Here is a 23,450-nt window from a genome sequence, read left to right as displayed (position 1 = left end):
AGCGTTGTGGTGCATGCCGCTGATTGTTCGTCGTTCTTGCGGCATCACACATCGCTATGTATGACACAGGAACGACAAACCTCTCCTTACCTGCATCCACCGGCAATGAGGAAGGAAGAAGGTGGGCGGCTTGTTCCGAGCGCTCATCTCTGCCCCTCCTCTGCTATTGGGCGGCCGCTTAGTGACGCCGCTGTGACACCGAACGAACCGCCCCCTTAAAGGAGAGATTGTTCGGTGTCTCCAGCGACGTCGCTAAGCAGGTATGTACGTGTGATGCTGCCGTAGCGATATTGTTCGCTATGGCAGCGATTATCCCCATGACGAAACAGCGACGTGGGCGGGTGCTATCGCGCACGACATCGCTAGCTATCGATAGCGATGTCGCAGCGTGTAAAGCACCCTTATGTTGTCCTTTTCATACCCATAGTACTCAAGTGAATGAAAAAACTCATCTTTTAGGATACTCACATATAGCTCAGCATTGAGACCATCACCAGTTCTGGTCAAGTATCCAACAGCTTTGGCTGTGTAACAACCTCATATCATCAGGCTTCCTCCACTGAACTTGACAGTTCCTTCAATTGCTCGATCTGTTAGCCCCTTTTTACCTTGTTTCTTTCAGACCCATTTGCACCCATCAGAGCCTAGTCTATTGACTTTCATGTCATCGCTCCAAATCACTTGATTCCAATCTTCTGCTGACCACTTTTTGTACTTTTTTGCAAACTCAAGTTGACTCATGATTTGAAGTCAAGGCTTCTTCACCTTTTCTTGGGCCACCATTCCAGACTTGTGTAAGATGTGTCACTTGGTGCTTGCATAGATGGCTGTGATCTCACTATTACAACGCAAACGAGCCGCCTCCACTGCCGTGTTGGTCACACCAGAACTGATAGACCATGTGATGGGCAAACTTGCAGACTTCGATATCTTGACCGGACGTCCAGCTTTTGGCTTTTTAGTGGATGGACGAACTTCACTTCATATTCTTCCTACTGACATTGCACTCACGTGATGCAGTTCATCAATTTTCTTGGCCAAGAAACCGCTATTGATGAGCCGTTTCTCTTTTCTTGGGAAATCTTATCCATGACTCCTCCTCTATTCAAACCATTGACCTTTCGCTTAGGAATCAACCTAATAACACACTGAGCTATTAGGGAATGTGAGAACAGGTTGTACTTTATAGTATACAGGAAGAAAAAGATTTTTCAACGACCAAAACAGTAACAATGTAGTGACATGACGTGAATCCGCATAACTAATCATATGCTAAGTAGATGAAAATCAAATTTATGTATGAGATAGCCAAGATGACTGTCTATAAAACGAAGGTAGTCTCACTCCCAAAGCTGTAATGGATGGTGAGATATGGAGCCTGAAAGACAAAAGTTCAAAACATTGTTACCCTTTTGCTTGTCAGTATAGATAGATCTGTATATAAATATATATTATTGACCAATATTTAAATTTATTACAAAAAAGTTTAATCTTTTTTTTTCTTTTCCTATAACTTTATATTTTTAAAATGATCATAAATCATGACATTTTCACACTGGCAAAAAAGCTTAATATTAGGCTTATGTACAGATGACTTTTCAGCAGTGCCATTATCCTCACAGACAGGATAGCAATGAAAGCTAACGCCTCTGTATATATAATATAACACAGGACCCACGATACATAATAGCTGATATCACAGCTCACCCTCTCCCACTCCATTCACACTGATCATTGCCTAGATCAGAGTGTGCCAGAAAACTGTCCTGTGTAAGGTCGGGCTTCAGAGTCAGTTAATTTTTGCCTTTGCTCATGTGGCTGCCTTGCCTGTACAGGGCAGTAAGTGCGAGGCTAGTATTATTAGTGGCCTTTGATAATTGCAAGATGTTTGTTTTTTTTTTTTGTTTTTTTTTGTTCAAATATAGAAAGTGATATGAATAAAATAAGAAAAAAATATCAAAACTCATCAAAATGTATTTAATATATGTGGCTAATTTAAACAATAGGTGATTTGTTTATGTCCTGGAGCCGCTACATTCTTTGGTGCCTGCTTCGTTTTTGTACATCTAACTTAACATTTCTTCTTTATAGAAACTTCAATTTACTTTCTTTTGGAGAAGAAGCTGAAGAGGAAGAGGAGGAGGTGAATAAAGTCAGTGAGGTAATGTGCCTTGGTCTAATTCTGCCACAAAAAAACACTTTACCAAAGTAACAAAACCTCTGCTCTGTGCACAATACTGCCTGTTATGATCTGGTAACTGTGGTCGTTCACGAAAAACCCCATTAATTAGGAAAAAAGAAAACCACAAGAGCAGTTGGAAACTGAGCTGACCGCAATCCCCTATCTACCAGACAACACTAGAAGTAGCAGTGGGATGTTCCTAACACACCTAGACACCTCGTTACTGCCTGAGAAACTTGCTACACCTCAAAGATAGATGAGGATTCTTAATTTGCCTCGGAGCAGTTCTCAAAGGGATAGCAAGCCCCCAACATGCAACAACGGTGATGTAAGAAAACACAATACACAGAAAATATAGATCAGCAAAGGTGAGGCCCGACTTACTAGATAGGACAGGACAGGACAGGACATGACAGGACAGGACAGGACAGGACAGATGACTGATTCCGCCATCAAAAAACCCTGCAAAAAATACCAATCTCCTGATAGGAAAAAGATCTGAGACCACACGGTCTCTCCCCCACTATATCATGTACTCTTGTGCTTGGCACTTTAAACAGAACTGCAGAAATAATGAGAATAAACAAAATCACTGAACAAATAATATTCTAAAGTGCAAATAATCCAAACATGTACAGGGAGCAAGCTCCCTTTCTTGCTGGAGGAACTGCCCTGCTCACAAAAGCAGAGAGACAGATCCTCTTCCAGGACCTGTGTGAGGTCATACCCATGTGACCAGAAGGGGCAAGGCCTCAGCTATCAAAGCTGATACCACAAAGCAACATTTTTTCTGTTGGATGAGGACCCACCCTTTCTGGTCTCATGGGTTTGACCTCACACAGGTCCTGCAAGAGAACAAAATGAATTGTTTATATAATACTTATGCTAATTCTAACAGGGGGAGGGGATAAGTATCAATACCCACCCAATATCTGGTCCTTAGCTGCTGTCACTCAAGAAGCTGATGATTTTATAAACTTTTACTTGCTTGGATTTCAAAACCTAAACATTCGAGCTGACCACTACAGGTATGCACAGAATCAGCCTGATAGTGCCAGTATAGCACTGGCTTTAGGTTATATACGAAAATCCTGGTGATTAATTCCCTTTAAGAGTAACATCAATGTTGTGTATTAGTTTTCTTTTGTACATTGTTTTATTGAACCAAGATTCAAAAGCAATGTCTGATTTTCATTAGTTGAGTACATTTTACATTTTTAATTCCTTTTGTCAGTTTCAAGTTATTTCAGTGACTATTGTGGGTTTTTCTTCCTATAATGGCAGCTTACACCTGTTCACACTTGCTATATGTTTTGTTAGGAGGTGCTGGTCACGTTTCTATAGTACACTTTTAGAGGTAGTGAATGTTTCCATATTTTGTCAGAGCACTCCTCCTTCCATCAGGTTGTTTTTAATTAGTACCTGCCTGAATGTTTTTTGCTTATTTTATTTGTACGAACAGCCATGCACCCTTATTAAAATGTTATTGATGCAGAGGACTACATATGGGCGCTTTCAGATGCGTGATGTTGCAGATACTGATATCTCTCAAAATACAATTTCTTTGTCGCTCCATTGTAAGACCCAGACAATTGGGGTGTATAGCTTATGCCTCCGGAGGTCACACAAAGCATTACACTTAAAAGTGTAAACCCCTCCCCTCTGCCTATACACCCGCCCGTGCATCACGGGCTCCTCAGTTTTATTGCTTTGTGGAAGGAGGCACACATCCACGCAAGCTCCACATTTTAGTCAGCAGCAGCTGCTGACTATATCGGATGGAAGAAAAGTGGGCCCATACAGGGCCCCCAGCATGCTCCCTTCTCACCCCACTCGGGTCGGCGGTGCTGTTAAGGTTGAGGTACCCATTGTGGGTACATAGGCAGGAGCCACATGCTGTTTTCCTTCCCCATCCCTTAGGGGCTCTGGGTGAAGTGGGATCCTGACCGGTCACCAGGCGCTGGGACCGCGCTCCCTCCGCAGCCCCTGGGGGAATCTGCTGGACAGGAGCCGGGTATCATCAGGGACAAGGCCCTGCGACTCTGAGGTACTCTGTGTCCCCTTGGGGACGGCGCATAGTGCGCCTGGGTAATAGACACTGCAGCAGCTGCTGGGTGTGTTAGTGCGCCGGGACTACCGCGCTGGCCGCGCTTGTTTGCCGGCCGCGCTTATAACTTTAGTCCCCGGCTTTTGCGGCCTAGTGCCGCATATTCCCGCCCCCGGGCCTGCCAGTCAGGGGTAAGGGCGGGACGCTGCACTGGACGTCAGCGCTGAGGGCAGGAGCATACTTTGTATCCTCCTCCCCCCTCACTGAGCACCGTGGGGCACCAGATTCCCGCACTTTTACAGGCACGCCCACGGCCCCCTCCTCCTCTCTGAACGCCGGCAGCCATTGCTACAAGACGCTGGAGAACTTCAGAGGGGAGACAACTGAGCTCCACAGCTCTGGGAGGCCCAGGCAGGGATCTGGTGGTCACACAACCGCTGGGAGCGGTCGGTAAGCCGCACCTGTTACTAGGTGCTGGTCCCCCTGGGTGCCGAATTGTATATTTATATGCTTATAGTGTATACATTTACTCTGTACGGCCTCACTGTTAGCGTTTGGCTATATACCCTCACTGATTATTCTAAGAGGAGAAACAGCATGTCGTCTGCAAAAAGCAAGGGTACCAAAGCACAGGCTTACTTTGCAACCTGTACCTCATGTGCGGCAATGCTTCCTGCAGGTTCCACCTACCCTCATTGTGTGCAATGCTCGGCCCCTGTGACACTCACTCAGCCGGAGTCTCAGCCACTGGTGGGACCCCCGGCCCAGGTGGAACCTCCGGCTCCCACTGTCCAGGTGACAGGGACAGAGTTTGCAGTATTTGCTGACAAACTTTCTGAGTCTATGGATAGATGGTCTGCTAAGATACTGGACGCTTTGCAGTCCAGACCTGTAACACAGGCCCCGGGCACTGTTGATTCATTGCCCCCATGCCCCCCTCGGTCGGAGCAGCAAAGAGCTCCTGGGTCAACTCATAGGTCCCACGGGGAGGACTCCGACACGGACCGCAGTCCCAGACCGACGAAGCGGGCTCGCTGGGAGCGTCCCTCGACTTCATCACACTGTTCAGGGTCTCAGCATGAGGACTCTCTGGAGCAGGGGTGGGCAATTAATTTTCCCATGGGGCCGCATGAGAAATTGGGATGGTTTTAGAGGGCCGGACTAATAGAATTAACTCGGTTCTATATATATATATATATATATATATATATATATATATATATACACACAAACACGCATATATACTGTGCGTGTATAATATATATACACATACACACAATGTATACATACACACACAATCCCCATATACTACATCACTACACCCGCCACATACTACACCTGTAATATACATCAGTATACACTACACCTGTAATAAACTACACCTCTATATACTATACCACTATATATTACATCACTACACCCCTATATACACCTGTAATATGCTACATCACTATATACTACACCTGTAATAAACTGCAGCACATCACTATATACTACACCTGTGATAACCTACATTACTACACCCCTATATGCTACACTTGTATTATACTACATCACTACACCCCTATATACTACACTTGTATTATACTACATCACTACACCCCTATATACTACACTTGTATTATACTACATCACTACACCCCTATATACTACACTTGTATTATACCACATCACTACACCCCTATATACTACACTTGTATTATACTACATCACTACACCCCTATATACTACACTTGTATTATACTACATCACTACACCCCTATATACTACACTTGTATTATACTACACTCCAATATACTACACCTGTATTATACTACACCACTACACCTGTAATATACTACACCACTACACCCCATATACACCTGTAATATACTACACCACTACACCCTTATATACACCTGTAATATACTACACTACTACACCCCTATATACACCTGTATAATACAGGTGTATATAGTGGTGTAGTATAATACAGGTGTATATAGGGGTGTAGTATAATACAGGTGTATATAGGGGTGTAGTATAATACAGGTGTATATAGGGGTGTAGTGGTGTAGTATAATACGGGTGTATATAGGGGTGTAGTATAATACAGGTGTATATAGGGGTGTAGTATATTACAGGTGTATATAGGGGTGTAGTGGTGTAGTATAATACAGGTGTATATAGTGGTGTAGTATAATACAGGTGTATATAGGGGTGTAGTATAATACAGGTGTATGTAGGGGTGTAGTATAATACAGGTGTATATAGGGGTGTAGTGGTGTAGTATAATACAGGTGTATATAGGGGTGTAGTATAATACAGGTGTATATAGAGGTGTAGTATATTACAGGTGTATATAGGGGTGTAGTGGTGTAGTATAATACAGGTGTATATAGGGGTGTAGTATTATACTACACTCCTATATACACCTGTATTATACTACACCACTACACACCTATAACACTACACCACTACACCCCCCCATATACCACACCTGTAAAACTACATTCCCATATACTAAACCACTACACCCCAAATATTTGTCAAAAGTTACCCCTCTCCCCCAGCCCCCCGCCTGCCCGCCCCCATTGTCCCCGCAGGTTACTAGTAACCACTCACCTCTCTTTTTATCGTTCCCGTCCTCAGACACCTCCGTACGAGCCCCCCGCTGAGCTGCTTCTCCTTCACATGGCCAGGCTGCGCCGACGCTGTATTCCTAGGAGCCCCCGCCGCTGCCTCTCTCCATACGGCCCCCGCCTCTGCAGCTTCTCCTTCCGGGCAGGAACTTTTCAAATGACACACGCGCGCCGTACTGACGATATCAGGGCGCGCGTGTGTCACAGAGAAAAGTGTCGGGCAAGGAACAGAGGAGAGATTCCTGTGTTCCGCTGCCTACACTGTGCGGAGCTTCAGGATCTGTCCTCTGTTTCCTGCCCGACACGCAGCGTGTGATGAGGGTCAGGGCCGGCTCCAGGTTTTTGTGGGCCCCGGGCGGAAGAGTCCCAGTGGGCCCCATCAACACGCAGACACACATACGTACACATACATATTTAAAGACAAACTCACAAAAATACATATAGAACGGACACATCTATACAGCCATATACACTGACATACATAGATACACATTATACATGCCTACAGACACACAGCTCTGCTGCATACATACAGACACACATAGCTCTGCTACAGACACACATAGCTCTGCTACAGACACACATAGCTCTGCTACAGACACACATAGCTCTGCTACATACATACACACATAGCTCTGCTACATACATACACACATAGCTCTGCTACATACATACACACATAGCTCTGCTACATACATACACACATAGCTCTGCTACATACATACACACATAGCTCTTCTACATACATACACACATAGCACTGCTACATACATACACACATAGCTCTTCTACATACATACACACATAGCTCTTCTACATACATACACACATAGCACTGCTACACACACATAGCACTGCTACATACAGACACACATAGCTCTGCTACACCCATAGCTCTGCTACATACACACATAGCACTGCTACATAGACACATAGCACTGCTACATATATACATACATACACATTGCTCTGCTACATACACACATAGCTCTGCTACATACATACACACATAGCTCTGCTACATACATACACACATAGCTCTGCTACATACATACACACATAGCTCTGCTACATACATACACACATAGCTCTGCTACATACATACACACATAGCTCTGCTACATACATAGCTCTGCTACATACATACACACATAGCACTGCTACATACACACATAGCACTGCTACATACATACACACATAGCACTGCTACATACACACATAGCACTGCTACATACAGATACACATAGCTCTGCTACATATATACATACATACACATTGCTCTGCTACATACACACATAGCTCTGCTACATACATACACACATAGCACTGCTACATACACACATAGCACTGCTACATACACACATAGCACTGCTACATACACACATAGCACTGCTACATACACACATAGCACTGCTACATACAGACACACATAGCTCTGCTACATATATACATACATACACATTGCTCTGCTACATACACACATAGCTCTGCTACATACATACACACATAGCTCTGCTACATACATAGCTCTGCTACATACATACACACATAGCCCTGCTACATACACACATAGCACTGCTACATACATACACACATAGCACTGCTACATACACACATAGCACTGCTACATACATACACACAGCACTGCTACATACACACATAGCACTGCTACATACACACATAGCACAGCTACATACATACACACATAGCTCTGCTACATACATAGCTCTGCTACATACATACACACATAGCTCTGCTACATATATACATACATACACATTGCTCTGCTACATACACACATAGCTCTGCTACATACTTACACACATAGCTCTGCTACATACATACACACATAGCTCTGCTACATATGTACAATGGATGAAATCATTAAACAATCCAAGGGTAAGGACTCGTCCTTACCCCAGTCCAAACCTAACAGACCTCAACAACGGAAGGTACAATCGAGGTTTCGGTCCTTTCGGCCCTCAGGCAGGTCTCAATTCTCCTCGTCCAACAGGCCTCAAAAGGATCAGAGGAACTCTGATTCATGGCGGTCTAAGGCACGTCCTAAAAAGACCGCCGGAGGAACCGCTCCCAAAGCGGCCTCCTCATGACTTGCGGACTCCCCAAACCGCATCCTCGGTCGGTGGCAGGCTCTCCCGTTTTTGCGACGCCTGGTTCCCACATGTCTAAGACCGATGGGTGAGAGACATTCTGTCTCACGGTTACAGGATAGAGTTCAATTCTCGTCCTCCGATTCGTTTCTTCAGAACATCTCCGCCCCCCGAGCGAGCCGATGCTCTTCTGCAGGCGGTGAACTCTCTGAAGGCAGAAGGAGTAGTTATCCCTGTTCCCCTTCAGCAATGGGGTCACGGTTTTTACTCCAACTTGTTTGTCGTACCAAAAAAGGACGGATCTTTCCGTCCCGTCCTGGACCTCAAACTGCTCAACAAACACGTGAAAACCAGACGATTCCGGATGGAATCTCTCCGCTCCGTCATCGCCTCGATGTCCCAAGGAGACTTCCTAGCCTCAATCGACATCAAGGATGCTTATCTCCACGTGCCGATTGCACCAGAGCATCAGCGCTTCCTGCGTTTCGCCATCGGGGACGAACACCTTCAGTTCGTGGCATTGCCTTTCGGCCTGGCAACAGCCCCACGGGTCTTCACCAAGGTCATGGCAACAGTGGTTGCAGTCCTACACTCTCAGGGACACTCAGTGATCCCTTACTTGGACGATCTTCTTGTCAAGGCCCCCTCTCGGGTGGCATGCCAACACAGCCTGAACATTGCTCTGGAGACACTCCAGAGGTTCGGGTGGATCATCAATTTCCCAAAGTCAAAACTGACACCGGCACAATCGCTGACATATCTCGGGATGGAGTTTCACACTCTCCCAGCGATAGTGAAACTTCCGCTGGACAAACAACGATCACTACAGACAGGGGTGCGATCTCTCCTCCGAGCCCAGTCGCACCCCTTGAGACGCCTCATGCACTTCCTAGGGAAGATGGTGGCAGCAATGGAGGCAGTTCCATTTGCACAGTTTCATCTGCGTCCTCTTCAATGGGACATTCTCCGCAAATGGGACAGGAAATCGACGTCCCTCGACAGGAACGTCTCCCTTTCTCGGGCAGCCAAGGCATCCCTTCAGTGGTGGCTTCTTCCCACTTCTTTGTCGAAGGGGAAATCCTTCCTGCCCCCATCCTGGGCTGTGGTCACGACGGACGCGAGTCTGTCAGGGTGGGGAGCGGTCTTCCTCCACCACAGGGCTCAGGGTACCTGGACTCAGCCAGAGTCCTCCCTTCAGATCAATGTTCTGGAGATAAGGGCAGTGTATCTAGCCCTGAAGGCGTTCCAGCCGTGGCTGGAAGGCAGGCAGATCCGAATTCAGTCGGACAACGCCACGGCGGTGGCATACATCAACCACCAAGGCGGCACGCGCAGTCGGCAAGCCTTCCAGGAAGTTCGGCGGATTCTGCTGTGGGTGGAAGCCACAGCCTCCACCATCTCCGCAGTACACATCCCGGGCGTGGAAAACTGGGAAGCGGAATGGTCTCTTCACCCGGACGTGTTTCAAGAGATCTGTTGCCGCTGGGGGAAGCCGGACGTCGACCTAATGGCGTCCCGGCACAACAACAAGGTCCCGGCATTCATGGCACGGTCTCAAGATCACAGAGCTCTGGCGGCAGACGCCTTAGTTCAGGATTGGTCGCAGTTTCAACTGCCTTATGTCTTTCCTCCTCTGGCACTGCTGCCCAGAGTGTTACGCAAGATCAGGTCCGACTGCCGCCGCGCCCTCCTCGTCGCCCCAGACTGGCCAAGGAGGTCGTGGTACCCGGATCTGTGGCATCTCACGGTGGGTCAACCGTGGGCACTACCAGACCGACCAGACTTGCTGTCTCAAGGGCCATTTTTCCATCTGAATTCTGCGGCCCTCAACCTGACTGTGTGGCCATTGAGTCCTGGATCCTAGCGTCTTCAGGGTTATCTCAAGAGGTCATTGCCACTATGAGACAGGCCAGGAAACCAACGTCAGCCAAGATCTACCACAGGACGTGGAGGATCTTCTTATCCTGGTGCTCTGATCAGGGTTTTATTCCATGGCCATTTGCCTTGCCCACTTTTCTGTCTTTCCTTCAATCCGGAATGGAAAAGGGGCTGTCTCTCGGCTCTCTTAAGGGACAAGTCTCGGCGCTCTCTGTATTTTTTCAAAAGCGTCTAGCAAGGCTTCCGCAAGTACGCACGTTCCTGCAGGGGGTTTGCCACATAGTCCCCCCTTACAAGCGCCCGCTAGAACCCTGGGATCTGAACAGGGTGCTAATGGCTCTTCAGAAACCACCTTTCGAGCCAATGAGAGATATTTCTCTTTCTCGCCTCTCGCAGAAGGTGGTCTTCCTAGTGGCAGTCACATCACTTCGCAGAGTGTCTGAGCTAGCTGCACTGTCATGCAAAGCTCCCTTCCTGGTGTTTCACCAGGACAAGGTGGTTCTGCGTCCGGTTTCGGAATTTCTCCCGAAGGTGGTATCCCCTTTTCATCTCAATCAGGATATCTCCTTACCTTCTTTTTGTCCTCATCCAGTTCACCAATGTGAAAAGGATTTGCACTTGTTAGATCTTGTGAGAGCACTCCGGATCTACATTTCTCGTACGGCGCCCCTGCGCCGCTCGGATGCGCTCTTTGTCCTTGTCGCTGGCCAGCGTAAAGGGTCGCAGGCTTCCAAGTCAACCTTGGCTCGGTGGATCAAGGAACCAATTCTTGAAGCCTACCGTTCTTCTGGCCTTCCGGTTCCTTCAGGACTGAAAGCCCATTCTACCAGAGCCGTGGGTGCGTCCTGGGCATTGCGGCACCAGGCTACGGCTCAGCAGGTGTGTCAGGCGGCTACCTGGTCGAGTCTGCACACTTTCACGAAGCACTATCAGGTGCATACCTACGCTTCGGCAGATGCCAGCTTAGGTAGGCGAGTCCTCCAGGCGGCGGTTGCCCACCTGTAGGAAGGGGCCGTCTTTCGGCTCTATTACCGGGGTATTCTTTACCCACCCAGGGACTGCTTTTGGACGTCCCAATTGTCTGGGTCTCCCAATGGAGCGACAAAGAAGAAGGGAATTTTGTTTACTTACCGTAAATTCCTTTTCTTCTAGCTCCAATTGGGAGACCCAGCACCCGCCCCTGTTCCCTTCGGGCTGTTGTTCTTTTTGTACACATGTTGTTCATGTTGAATTGTTCTTGGTTCATGGTTTAAGTTCTCCGAACATCCTTCGGATTGAATTTACCTTAGACCAATTTATAAGTTTCCTCCTTCCTGCTTTTGCACCAAAACTGAGGAGCCCGTGATGCACGGGCGGGTGTATAGGCAGAGGGGAGGGGTTTACACTTTTAAGTGTAATGCTTTGTGTGACCTCCGGAGGCATAAGCTATACACCCCAATTGTCTGGGTCTCCCAATTGGAGCTAGAAGAAAAGGAATTTACGGTAAGTAAACAAAATTCCCTTCTTTATGTAATATATGTTTAGATAAGTCACATAATGTTATTGGCCCATACGCTATCTATTATTCTTGTGCTCTTTATTATCAGACGCTTTTCTACTGTGTATAGGATAAGTTTGACTTTTGCAGGCGAAAGAGATAGATTTCATTTATTTCTTATTTAATTTATGAGTTTGATTAAACCTATTTTACAGACATTGAAAGGAAAGAGTAAAAGCAGTCATGATCTTCTCAAGGATGACCCTCGTCTGAGCTCCGTTCCGGCCATTGACAAGTAAGACACTATTGTGTTGATTAAAATGATAATGTGGCCTAAGACATTTCTTGTTATGGTGTTGTTAATTCTACTATCATGAAATTACCGTATATTATGTATTGCTTTAGTATAATGAACACTTTGCAAATTTATTACAACCAGACACACATTTATGCCATAGTAACAGTGTTTCTTAGCTGGATCAATAGTTTTGGAGGCTTTGGAGCAAAAATATACAAATATATAATAAACAACCTTAGAAATTCCCGCAAAAGTGTGTATGTATGTATATCTTTCATATATTATAGCTGGTGTATAATTACAAAGTATAAATCCACACTGGCAAAGAAATTAAACCATAGTTGTCCATAAATTTAGTGATGTGTAATAATCAAAAATGACATAGAGAAAAAGTATTGAAAATCAGCTGGTTCAACTGATGGCCTATAAAAAGGTATTTCATTACCAAGGTGCCACACAAGAAACATCTCAAGATGGGTAAAACCAGTGAGCTGTCTCAAAACCTTCACAACTTTATTGTTACAAAACATACTGATGGCATTGGTTACACAAGAATTTCTAAACTACTGAAGACTCCAGTGAGCACTGTTGGAAACATAATCCAAAAGGGAAAAGAAGATTGTTTCACTATGAACTGGCCATGGCCAGGTGCTCCCCACAAGATATCAGACAGAAAAGTGAAATTAAGTATCTGAAAAGCTGTTTGAGAGACAAGGAACACCTGTTGAGAGCTACAGAAAAACCTAGAATCAGCAGGTACAATTGTTTCAAAGAAAACAATAAGAAATTCATTCAGCCTCCATGGCCTGTATGCACGCTCACCACGCAAGACCCCATTACTGAACATAAAGCATGTTCAAGTGGGTTTAAAGTTGCTCAACAACAATTAGACAAGTCTGTGAAATACTGGGAGAATATAGTCTGGTCAGATGAGACCAAAATTGAACTCTTTGTATGCCATAGAACAGACTATATTTGGCTGCCAAAAGGCACTGCATATAACCACAAAACACCATACCAACAATGAAGTTTGAAGGTAGAAACATCATGGTGTGGGGCTATTTTTCAGGCACTGGCAAACTTCCTATAATTGAAGGAAGATAGAATGGACAAATGTACCCAGACATTCTTGATAAAATAAATCTGCTGCCATATACCAGGATAATAAAGATGAAACGAGGGTGGACATTTTGGCAAAACAATGATCCTAAACACACAGCCAAGGAAACTCTCAATTGGTTTTGGAGAAGGAAAATAAAGCTGCTAGAATGGCCGAGCAAATCACCGGACCTGAATCCAATAGAAAATTTATAGAAAGTACTAAAGCTCAGAGTTCATAGAAGGAGCCCATGGAAACTTCAGGATTTGAACAGTGTTTGTGTGTAATAATGGGCCAAAATCACACTTAAGCAATGTATGCAACTCGTTTTTCCATACAGGAGGCATTTTAAATCAACAAAAGCTTTTGTACAAAGTGTTCAATAAATTTCATTAAGCGAGTTAAAGACTTTTCCCCTGTGTCATTTCTCATTATTACACATCACTAAATTTATAGACATCTATTGTTTGATTTCTTCACCTGTGTAGATTGGATGGGTTGTTGCTGACATCTTGAGAGAATTTCATGTTAATGGCACATTTTAGAAATATACTTTATTCAAATATATTTAAAATTGGTGACATGTTCAATACTTATTTCACCCGCAGTATTAATATATAATGTATACACACACCAATTTATATATACTTTTTAAATCATGATGGCTAATATATATATACAGTACAGACACATTTTGGACACACCCTCTCATTCAAAGAGTTTTCTTTATTTTCATGACTCTGAAAATTGTAGATTCACATTGAAGGCATCACAACTGTAAATTAACACATGTGGAATGAAGTACTAAACAAAAAAGTGTGAAGCAACTGAAAATGTCTTATATTCTAGGTTCTTGAAAGTAGCCACCTTTTGCTTTGATTACTGCTTTTCACACTCTTGGCATTCTCTTGATGAGCTTCAAGAGGTAGTCATCGGAAATGGTCTTCCAACAGTCTTGAAGGAGGTCCCAGAGATGCTTAGCACTTGTTGGCCCTTTTGCCTTCACTCTGCGGTCCAGCTCACCCCAAACCATCTCGATTAGGTTCAGGTCTGGTGACTGTGGAGGCCAGGTCATCTGGCGTAGCATCCCATCACTCTCCTTCTTAGTCAAATAGCCCTTACACAGCCTGGAGGTGTGTTTGGGGTCATTGTCCTGTTTCAAAATAAATGATGGTCCAACTAAATGCAAACCGGATGGAATACCATGACGCTGCAGGATGCTGTGGTAGCCATGCTTCTTCAGTATGCCTTCAATTTTGAATAAATTCCCAACAGTGTCACCAGCAAAGCACCCCCACACCATCACATCACGGTGGAAACCAGGCATGTAGAGTCCATCCGTTCACCTTTTCTGTGTTGCACAAAGACACGGTGGTTGGATCCAAAGATCTCAAATTTAGACTCATCAGACCAAAGCACAGATTTTCACTGGTCGAATGTCCATTCTTTGTGTTCTTTAGCCCAAACAAGTTTCTTCTGCTTGTTGCCTGTCCTTAGCAGTGGTTTCCTAGCAGCGTTTTTTTTTTCCATGAAGGCCTGCTGCACAAAGTCTCCTCTTAACAGTTGTTCTAGAGATGTGCCTTCTGCTAGAACTCTGTGTGGCATTGACCTGGTCTCTAATCTGAGCTGCTGTAAATCTGCAATTTCTGAGGCTGGTGACTCGGATAAACTTATCCTCCGCAGCAGAGGTGACTCTTGGTCTTCCTTTCCTGGGGCGGTTCTCATGTGAGCCAGTTTCTTTGTAGCGTTTGATGGTTTTTGCCACTGCACTTTGGGACACTTTCAAAGTTTTCCCAATTTATCGGACTGATTGACCTTCATTTCTAAAAGTAATGATGGCCACTCGTTTTTCTTTACTTAGAATTTGTATTATGGCAAGAAAAAAAGCAGCTAACAGTCTATTCAGCAGGACTATCAGCTGTGCATCAACCAGACTTCTGCACAACACAACTGATGGTCCCAACCCCATTATTAAACCTGACAGGGCACACCTGTGAAGTGAAAACCATTTCCGGTGACTACCTCTTGAAGCTCATCAAGAGATTGCCAAGAGTGTGCAAAGCAGTAATCAAAGCAAAAGGTGGCTACTTTGAAGAACCTAGAATATAAGACATATTTTCAGTTGTTTCACACTTTTTTGTTAAGTATTTCATTCCACATGTGTTAATTCATAGTTTTGATGTCTTCAATAAGAATCTACAATTTTTTTACAATGAGAAGCTGCCACGGCTGTCCGGACTGGGTGCTGGAAGAGGGCAAATTGCCTTATTGACGACCAGCTACCACAGATGGCCAGACTGGGCACTGGAGGAGGGAAAATTGCCTTATTCATAACAAGCTGCGACAGACGGCCGGACTGGGTGCTGGAAGAGGGCAAATTACCTTATGCACGACCAGTTGCCACAGACGGCCAGACTGGGTGCTGAAATAGGACAAATTGCCTTATTCATGACCAGCTGACGTGGACAGCCAGACTGAGCGTTGGAAGTGGTCATATTGGCTTGTTCACACATTTGATCAGTATTTTGCGCCCGTATTTGTGAGCCAAAATGAGGAGTGGATCCTACATAGTGAAAACTTTTAATGGAAATATTCACACGTGGACTGTGATGTGGACACACACTTGGTTTTGGGTTAGAAATACTGATGAGATACTGAGCAGATTTCCTGGCTTGAATAACGCTTAGGGTGTGGCCACACGGTGCGGCGGGCCAAGACTCTACCTCTCTGTGGCGGGCCAGTGGCCACGTGATTGTAAAAATCAAGCAGCCTTTGTCTTGTCGTGGTGGAGGGGTGCAGCGACGTTGTGTGGCCACCTCCATATTACACTGAATTTAATGGATTCTTTCCATAATATTAAGTTATTTCCTATCCTTAAGGCCCATTTACACACAACGAAATCGTTAACGATATGTCGTCGGGGTCATGACTGAATTCGTGACGCACATCTGGCGTCTTGAGCTCCGAGCGAGTGTTAACGATCAAAAATAATCTCCTAATTGTTGATCGTTGACACACCGTTTATTTTCAAAATCTCGTTGGTCGTTGTGGATGCAGGTTGTTCGTCGTTCCTGAGGCAGCACACATCGCTACGTGTGACACCCCGGGAACGGCGAACAACAGCGTTCCTGCGTCCTCCGGCAACGAGGTTGGCGTGTCGTTAATGCGGCTGGTCTCCGCCTCTCGGCTTCTATTGGTCGGCCGCTGTGTGACGTTGCTGTGACAGCGTACGAACCTCCCCCTTAACAAACGGGTTGTTCGCTGCCCACAGTGACATCGCTAGGAAGGTAAGTATGTGTGACGAGTGTTAGCGATATGCCCGTGACACACAAACGACACGGGCGGGTACGCTCACTAGCGATATCGTAGCGTGTAAATGGGCCTTTAGACTATTAATATAAAGTTCTACTAAAATTGAAAAAGTTCTTCTTACGTCTTAAGATATGGGATGACTTACTGGTCACTTGGGGTCTAACTGCTTGGACTTCCCAAGATTGTGTCTCTGGAACCTGGGAATTGGGCATAGAGCTCTTTTGCGCATGCTCAACCTCCACTCCATTCGTTGTCAATGGGACTAACGGAGAAAGTGGAGCGCAGCGCATTGACCTGGTACGTTACTACAAGTGGGCTGAGTTTGGCTAGTCATAGCCCACCAGAAAGTGCCGTCAGTTCTAGCAGAAATAAATCTCCAGCTCACAGGATGAAGATGTGCCAGATTCAAGAATTACTTTATTTTAAATCTTTACTGTTGGGGGCTTTTGATCAAGACTAATCTATGAGACATGGGTCTTGATGATTCCCCCCCCCCCTTGTTATTTCCGAGTTATACAGACAATACGATCTTGTGTGTGAATATCCTTCCATCCTAAGAAACAATATCACCTGATGACTGCCGATGACAAAAATCAGTGTAATACAAATCTCTGTTTTACAGCTCAAAGGAAACTGCTCGGCCTGACAGCGACAGTGATGAGGTAAGAGTAACCCTTTTTTATTTCCCGTTGCCATGGTAACTTTAGAATTTAGATCTTTTCTCTGATTGCTCAGCTAGTAGTAGGACTAGGAAATTAAAAGGTACAAATAATTTTCCGAGGGGAAAAGGACTACTTGTACCTCGTAGGAATATACGCTGGCGGCAGCTCGAGCTGGCCACGGCTGTGCTTATAAATTAGGTACATGTGAAAAACACTTTAAAATTGGTAAATGTACTCTTCATCCAACAAGTCTGGTTTTAGAATTGAGAATAAAAAAAAAAACTAATTACAAATACATTTTTGTATGGTGTCAATAATATAATGTTTTGTTATTTTTCCAATTTATTTTTTAATATTCTGCAGTCAAATATTGTATTTTGACTATAGATCAAAGGTAAAAAGGCAGCCAGGTAATAAAGTACTTGTGTGTCTTGTGGTGATTGCTGGGCAGTAATTTTCAGTCCTTCTGAGGAACAATCTCCGAAATTAAATGTCCCTTTTGGCTTTCATAACATTAGTGTTCACCGAGCTCAGAACCTCGCGACTGGCATTTAACTGTAATGTCACTTCAGCCTGGTTCGTAAAATATAACTTTACCCAATTACCTCTCGGCTTCATCATATATACAGTAAAGACCAAAGGTTTGGACACACCTTCTCATTCAAAGCGTTTTCTTTATTTTCAGGACTCTGAAAATTGTAGACTCACATTGAAGGCATCAAAACTGTGAATGAAAACATGTGGAACGAAATACTTAAAAAAAAAAAGTGTGAAACAACTGAAAATATGTCTTATATTCTAGGTTCTTCAAAGTAGCCACCTTTTGCTTTGATTACTACTTTGCACACTCTTGGCATTCTCTTGATGAGCTTCAAGAGGTAGTCATCGGAAATGGTCTTCCAACAGTCTTGAAGGAGTTCCCAGAGATGCTTAGAACTTGTTGGCCCTTTTGCCTTCACTCTGCGGTCTAGCTCACCCCAAACCATCTCGATTGGGTTCAGGTCTGGTGACTGTGGAGGCCAGGTCATCTGGCGTAGCACCCCATCACTCTCCTTCTTAGTCAAATAGCCCTTACACAGTCTGGAGGTGTGTTTGGGGTCATTGTCCTGTTGAAAAATAAATGATGGTACAACTAAACACAAACTGGATGGAATAGCACGCCGCTGCAAGATGCTGTGGTAGCCATGCTGGTTCTGTATGCCTTCAATTTTGAATAAATCCCCAACAGTGTCACCAGCAAAGCACCCCCACACCATCACACCTCCTCCTCCATGCTTCACGGTGGGAACCAGGCATGTAGAGTCCATCCGTTCACCTTTTCTACAAAGACACGGTGGTTGGATCCAAAGATCTCAAATTTTGACTCAGACCAAAGGACAGATTTCCACTGCTCTAATGTCCATTGTTCCACTGCTAAGGACAAGCAACAAGCAGAGACTTGTTTGGGCTAAAGAACACAAGGGTGTTCTTTAGCCCAAACAAGTTTCTGCTTGTTGCTTGTCCTTAGCAGTGGTTTCCTAGCAGCTATTTTACCATGAAGGCCTGCTGCACAAAGTCTCCTCTTAACAGTTGTTCTAGAGATGAGAAGGTGTGTCCAAACTTTTGTTCTGTACTGTATGTGTCCCACAAATCAGCCATATTAGTAAATAACAGCTCCTTCATAAGGGTCAGTCATGGGATGGTCTCAACATGGATCTGACACCTTTATTCTTGTTGACATCAGTTATTACCATTGCGTTCCAACTGCTGGCCATTACTTCCTTCTTGACTAGTAGGGCGATCCCCCAGAAATGGATGACCCTAAACAGGAATCTTAACTACGTACACCCTAGATGCACTATATGGAAGCGAGGTCACAGGGCTAGATGAACTATGTGGACAAGCGGTCACAGTGCAGATGGACTTTATGGGCAAGCGGTCACAGGGCAGATGCACTATATGGACTAGCGATCACAGGGGAAATGCACTCTATGGACAAGCGGTCACAGGGCAAATGGTCTATATGGACAAGAGGTCACAGGGCAGATGCTTTATATGGACAAGAGGTCAAAGGGCAGATGCACTCTATGGACAAGACAAGGGGTCACAGGGCTAGATGCACTATATGGACAATGTTTATTCATAATCACAGATGAGGATTCTTTACTGTACGAGCAGTGAGACTATGGAGCTCTCTGCCGTATGATGTTGTAATGAGGGATTCACTAGTAAAATTTAAGCAGAGCCTGGATGCATTTCTTGAAAAATATAATATTACCAGTTATGTATATTAGATTTTATGACAGGGTGTTGATCCAGGGAACTAGTCTGATTGCCATATGTGGCGTCAGGAAGGAATTTTTTTCCCCATTGGAGCTTATTTGACACATTGGGGTTTTTTTTGCCTTCCTCTGGATCAACATGTTAGGCTACGGGTTGAACTAGATAGACTTAGGGGCACTTTGCACACTACGACATCGCAGGCCGATGCTGCGATGCCGAGTGCGATAGTGCCCGCCCCCGTCGCAGCAGCGATATGTGGTGATAGCTGGCGTAGCGAAAGTTATCGCTACGCCAGCTTCACACACACACTCACCTGCCGTGCGACGTCCCTGTGGCCGGCGACCCGCCTCCTTGTTAAGGGGGCGGGTCGTGCGGCGTCACTGCGACGTCACACGGCAGGCGGCCAATCAGAGCGGAGGGGCGGAGATGAGCAGGATGTAAACATCCTGCCCACCTCCTTCCTTCCGCATATCCTACGGAAGCCGCAGTGAGGCCAGTAGGAGACGTTCCTCGCTCCTGCGACTTCACACACAGCGATGTGTGCTGCCGCAGGAGCGAGGAACAACATCGGACCGTCGCGTCAGCGTAATCATGGATTACGCCGACGCTGCACCGATGATACGATTACGACGCTTTTGCGCTCGTTAATCGTATCATCGAGCCTTTACACACTACGATGTCGCATGCGATGCCGGAAGTGCGTCATTTTCAATTTGACCCCACCGACATCGCACCTGCGATGTCGCAGTGTGCAAAGTGCCCCTTAGAGTCTCCCTTCAACCTTCAACCTTAAAGACTATGGACAAGAGGTCACAGGGCATATGAACGATATGGACAAGGAGTCACATGGCAGATGGTCTATATAGACAAGTGGTCATAGGGCAGATGCACTATATGGACAAGCAGTCACAGGGCAGATGCACTATATGGACAAGCGGTCACAGGGCAGATGCACTATATGGACAAGCGGTCACAGGGCAGAAACATTATATGCACAATGGGTCACAGGGCAGACGCACTATATGAAAAATGTACAGAAAATAGAAAAAAGGGGGGTTCCATAATGTTAATATCTGAAAGAAATAAGTAATATGCCATATAAAATTCTTTTAAGGTGCTTTTTTATTGAAAAAAGTGCACATAAATACAGCCAGAAAAATGGTAAGTAGTTTTAAAATACGAATGAACAAAAGGTACCAGAAAAAAGGGTGAGAAATGAGGAGGAAAAAAAGATCCCACAAACATGAAAACATTTGCCCTGGATAATTTAGTAAGGTTACAAATTTTGTAAAAAGTTAGGATTAGTATAACAGCGGAGGTCAGACACAGGGTCACTTACTTAACAACCAACCAATAGTTCCATTAAAATAGCCAATATAACAGCATGTTTAACAATTGTAAAGGCATTGGTGGTGAAATGGCACCTGGAGACCTACCTGCTGTCAGGGAGCCAAGGAGGACGCCAACACTGGAGTGTGGAAGGTCCCATCACTTGTTTTGTGGAGGTAGTTACAGGAATGCTTCACTTTTAAATTGGCCACTGGTTCATTTGACTTCATAAACCATTAAAACAAAAAAAACAAGGGAAAACACCTTTTTCTGGCACAAAAGAACATGAACACAGTCCATATAATGGAGGGTTCCACATGCTAAGTTTCAGGGTTCCACTCTGCCCAAAATCAGAGTATCAAGGAGGAGGTCTGTTACCTCCAAACGCAGAAAACATAGGGATTCCAGAGGCCTTACTTTTACCTCCTGGACCACACCCTGAGGTCGAGATATGGTGAACAGTCATCCCTCCCATCTCTTTTAGATGTTCACAAAACACCCCACCCTGTTAACAGAAGATAAATAAAGGCAATATACTATGGTCTTGTAAATCCAGTGGGTAGTCTTGATTTGTGATTTCATACCCTTCCCTGTCAATCCAATAAACAACAGGGGTGTGCAGACTTTCCACTAATGTCTACGAGATGCGGGTTTTATCTTCAGAGTCTCCCACCTATTGAAGGTTTTGGTGTCCATCCCTCCCCCATTTAACATTCAATGGAATGGGAGAGCATGCATGTGGCTTTCCCCATTGTAGATTATTACCAGCAATGGAGATAGCCTTTGTGAGCATAGTCGCCATCTCTCCATCTCATCTACCTTTTTTTGAAGAGTCAAATGGGTCACAAGCTATAACTCTTCCGAGATCCTGCACTATGTGCCTCTTGTCTGAACTCTGCAAAACAAGAGTGCCGCGGAGACACCATCACATGTTTCTGAATGCTGGCAGGAAACTAGCCAGGTCTTTCACCGGGAAGGAACAACCACAGGAAGGGTAGTCTCCAGTCAAGGAGACCACCTATGCCAAACATGGTATCCATGCACAGACAGCTGTTTCGGGGTATTTGCCCCTCATCAGTGTGGAGTAGTTAACTGGCTAGTGGGAGCAATGCCTAATAGAAGACTACATAGGTAAGGATGGTTGACCTCGGGGAGATCAACATCCAACACCGCTGAGACACCATCACGTGTTTCTCAATGCAGTGACACTAGAACAAGGCCCCCTGGGAAATGTTCTAGTGTCACTGCATTGAGAAACACGTGATGGTGTCTCCGCGGTGTTGGATGTTGATCTCCCCGAGGTCAACCATCCTTACCTTTGTAGTCTTCTACTAGGCATTGCTCCCACTAGCCAGTTTCCTACTCCACACTGATGAGGGACAAATTCCCCAAAACAGCTGTCTGTAGATGGATACCATGTTTGGCATAGGTGGTCTCATTGACTGGAGACTGCCCTTCCCGTGGTTGTTCCTTCCCGGTGAAAGACCTGGCTAGTTTCCTGCCAGCGTTGAGAAACATGTGATGGTGTATCCGCGGCACTCTTGTTTTGCATATTTTCCCAGGGGGCCTTGTTCTAGTGTGACTGCGTTGCGAAACATGTGATGGTGTCTCCGCGGTGTTGGATGTTGATTTTCCCGAGGTCAACCATCCTTACCTATCTTGTCTGAACTCTGACGTGAAAACTACATGTCATCAGTCGTTAGATGAAGTGAGAGTCACGGGTGTGTCACGGGTGACAGAGAGTCATCTCATTTCTGGCAATAGAAGGTCACAGTGTTTGGCTGCGCAAAATGCTAAGAAGGAGCAAGTAATCCAGCTGAGTGCTCACGGTGATTTATTAGTGCAAAGCAGACAGTGCACAGGTGTTAACGTGTTTCTGGCAGGGCGTCAAGCCAGAAATGCGTTAACGTTTTCTGTGCACAGTCTGCTTTGCACTAATAAATCACCATGAGCACTCAGCTCGATTACTTTCTCCTTCGTATTGCTGTGCGGCCAGGGCATGGCTGATATCCGAGACCGAGGCGTGGTGAGGTCAGGCGTGGGTGAGCTGGAGTTTTCACATGTGCGCAAAATGCTCCTTGACTTTCTATTGTTCCTGCTGTTAGTATTTACTATAATAGGTAGCTTTCCTGCTGGATTTTCATCTCTCCCCCTTTAGGACCCAGCAGGTGC

General features: G+C 45.2%; 1 protein-coding gene across 1 annotated transcript in view; it reads left to right on the top strand.

Annotated features, from left to right (window-relative positions):
- CWC27 (CWC27 spliceosome associated cyclophilin) overlaps positions 1 to 23,450 on the top strand; it is a 308,857-nt gene that overhangs the window by 30,820 nt on the left and 254,587 nt on the right. Inside the window, exons 7-9 of the mRNA XM_075326207.1 lie at positions 2,092 to 2,161; positions 12,532 to 12,611; positions 17,648 to 17,687. Coding sequence (XP_075182322.1) covers positions 2,092 to 2,161; positions 12,532 to 12,611; positions 17,648 to 17,687 — 190 coding nt within the window. The remainder of the gene's footprint in view (positions 1 to 2,091; positions 2,162 to 12,531; positions 12,612 to 17,647; positions 17,688 to 23,450) is intronic.

Source organism: Anomaloglossus baeobatrachus, chromosome 1 (assembly GCF_048569485.1).
Source record: "Anomaloglossus baeobatrachus isolate aAnoBae1 chromosome 1, aAnoBae1.hap1, whole genome shotgun sequence".
Classification (NCBI taxonomy): domain Eukaryota; kingdom Metazoa; phylum Chordata; class Amphibia; order Anura; family Aromobatidae; genus Anomaloglossus; species Anomaloglossus baeobatrachus.
Note: the sequence above shows the minus strand (reverse complement) of the source record. Positions and strands in the feature narration are given on the sequence as shown.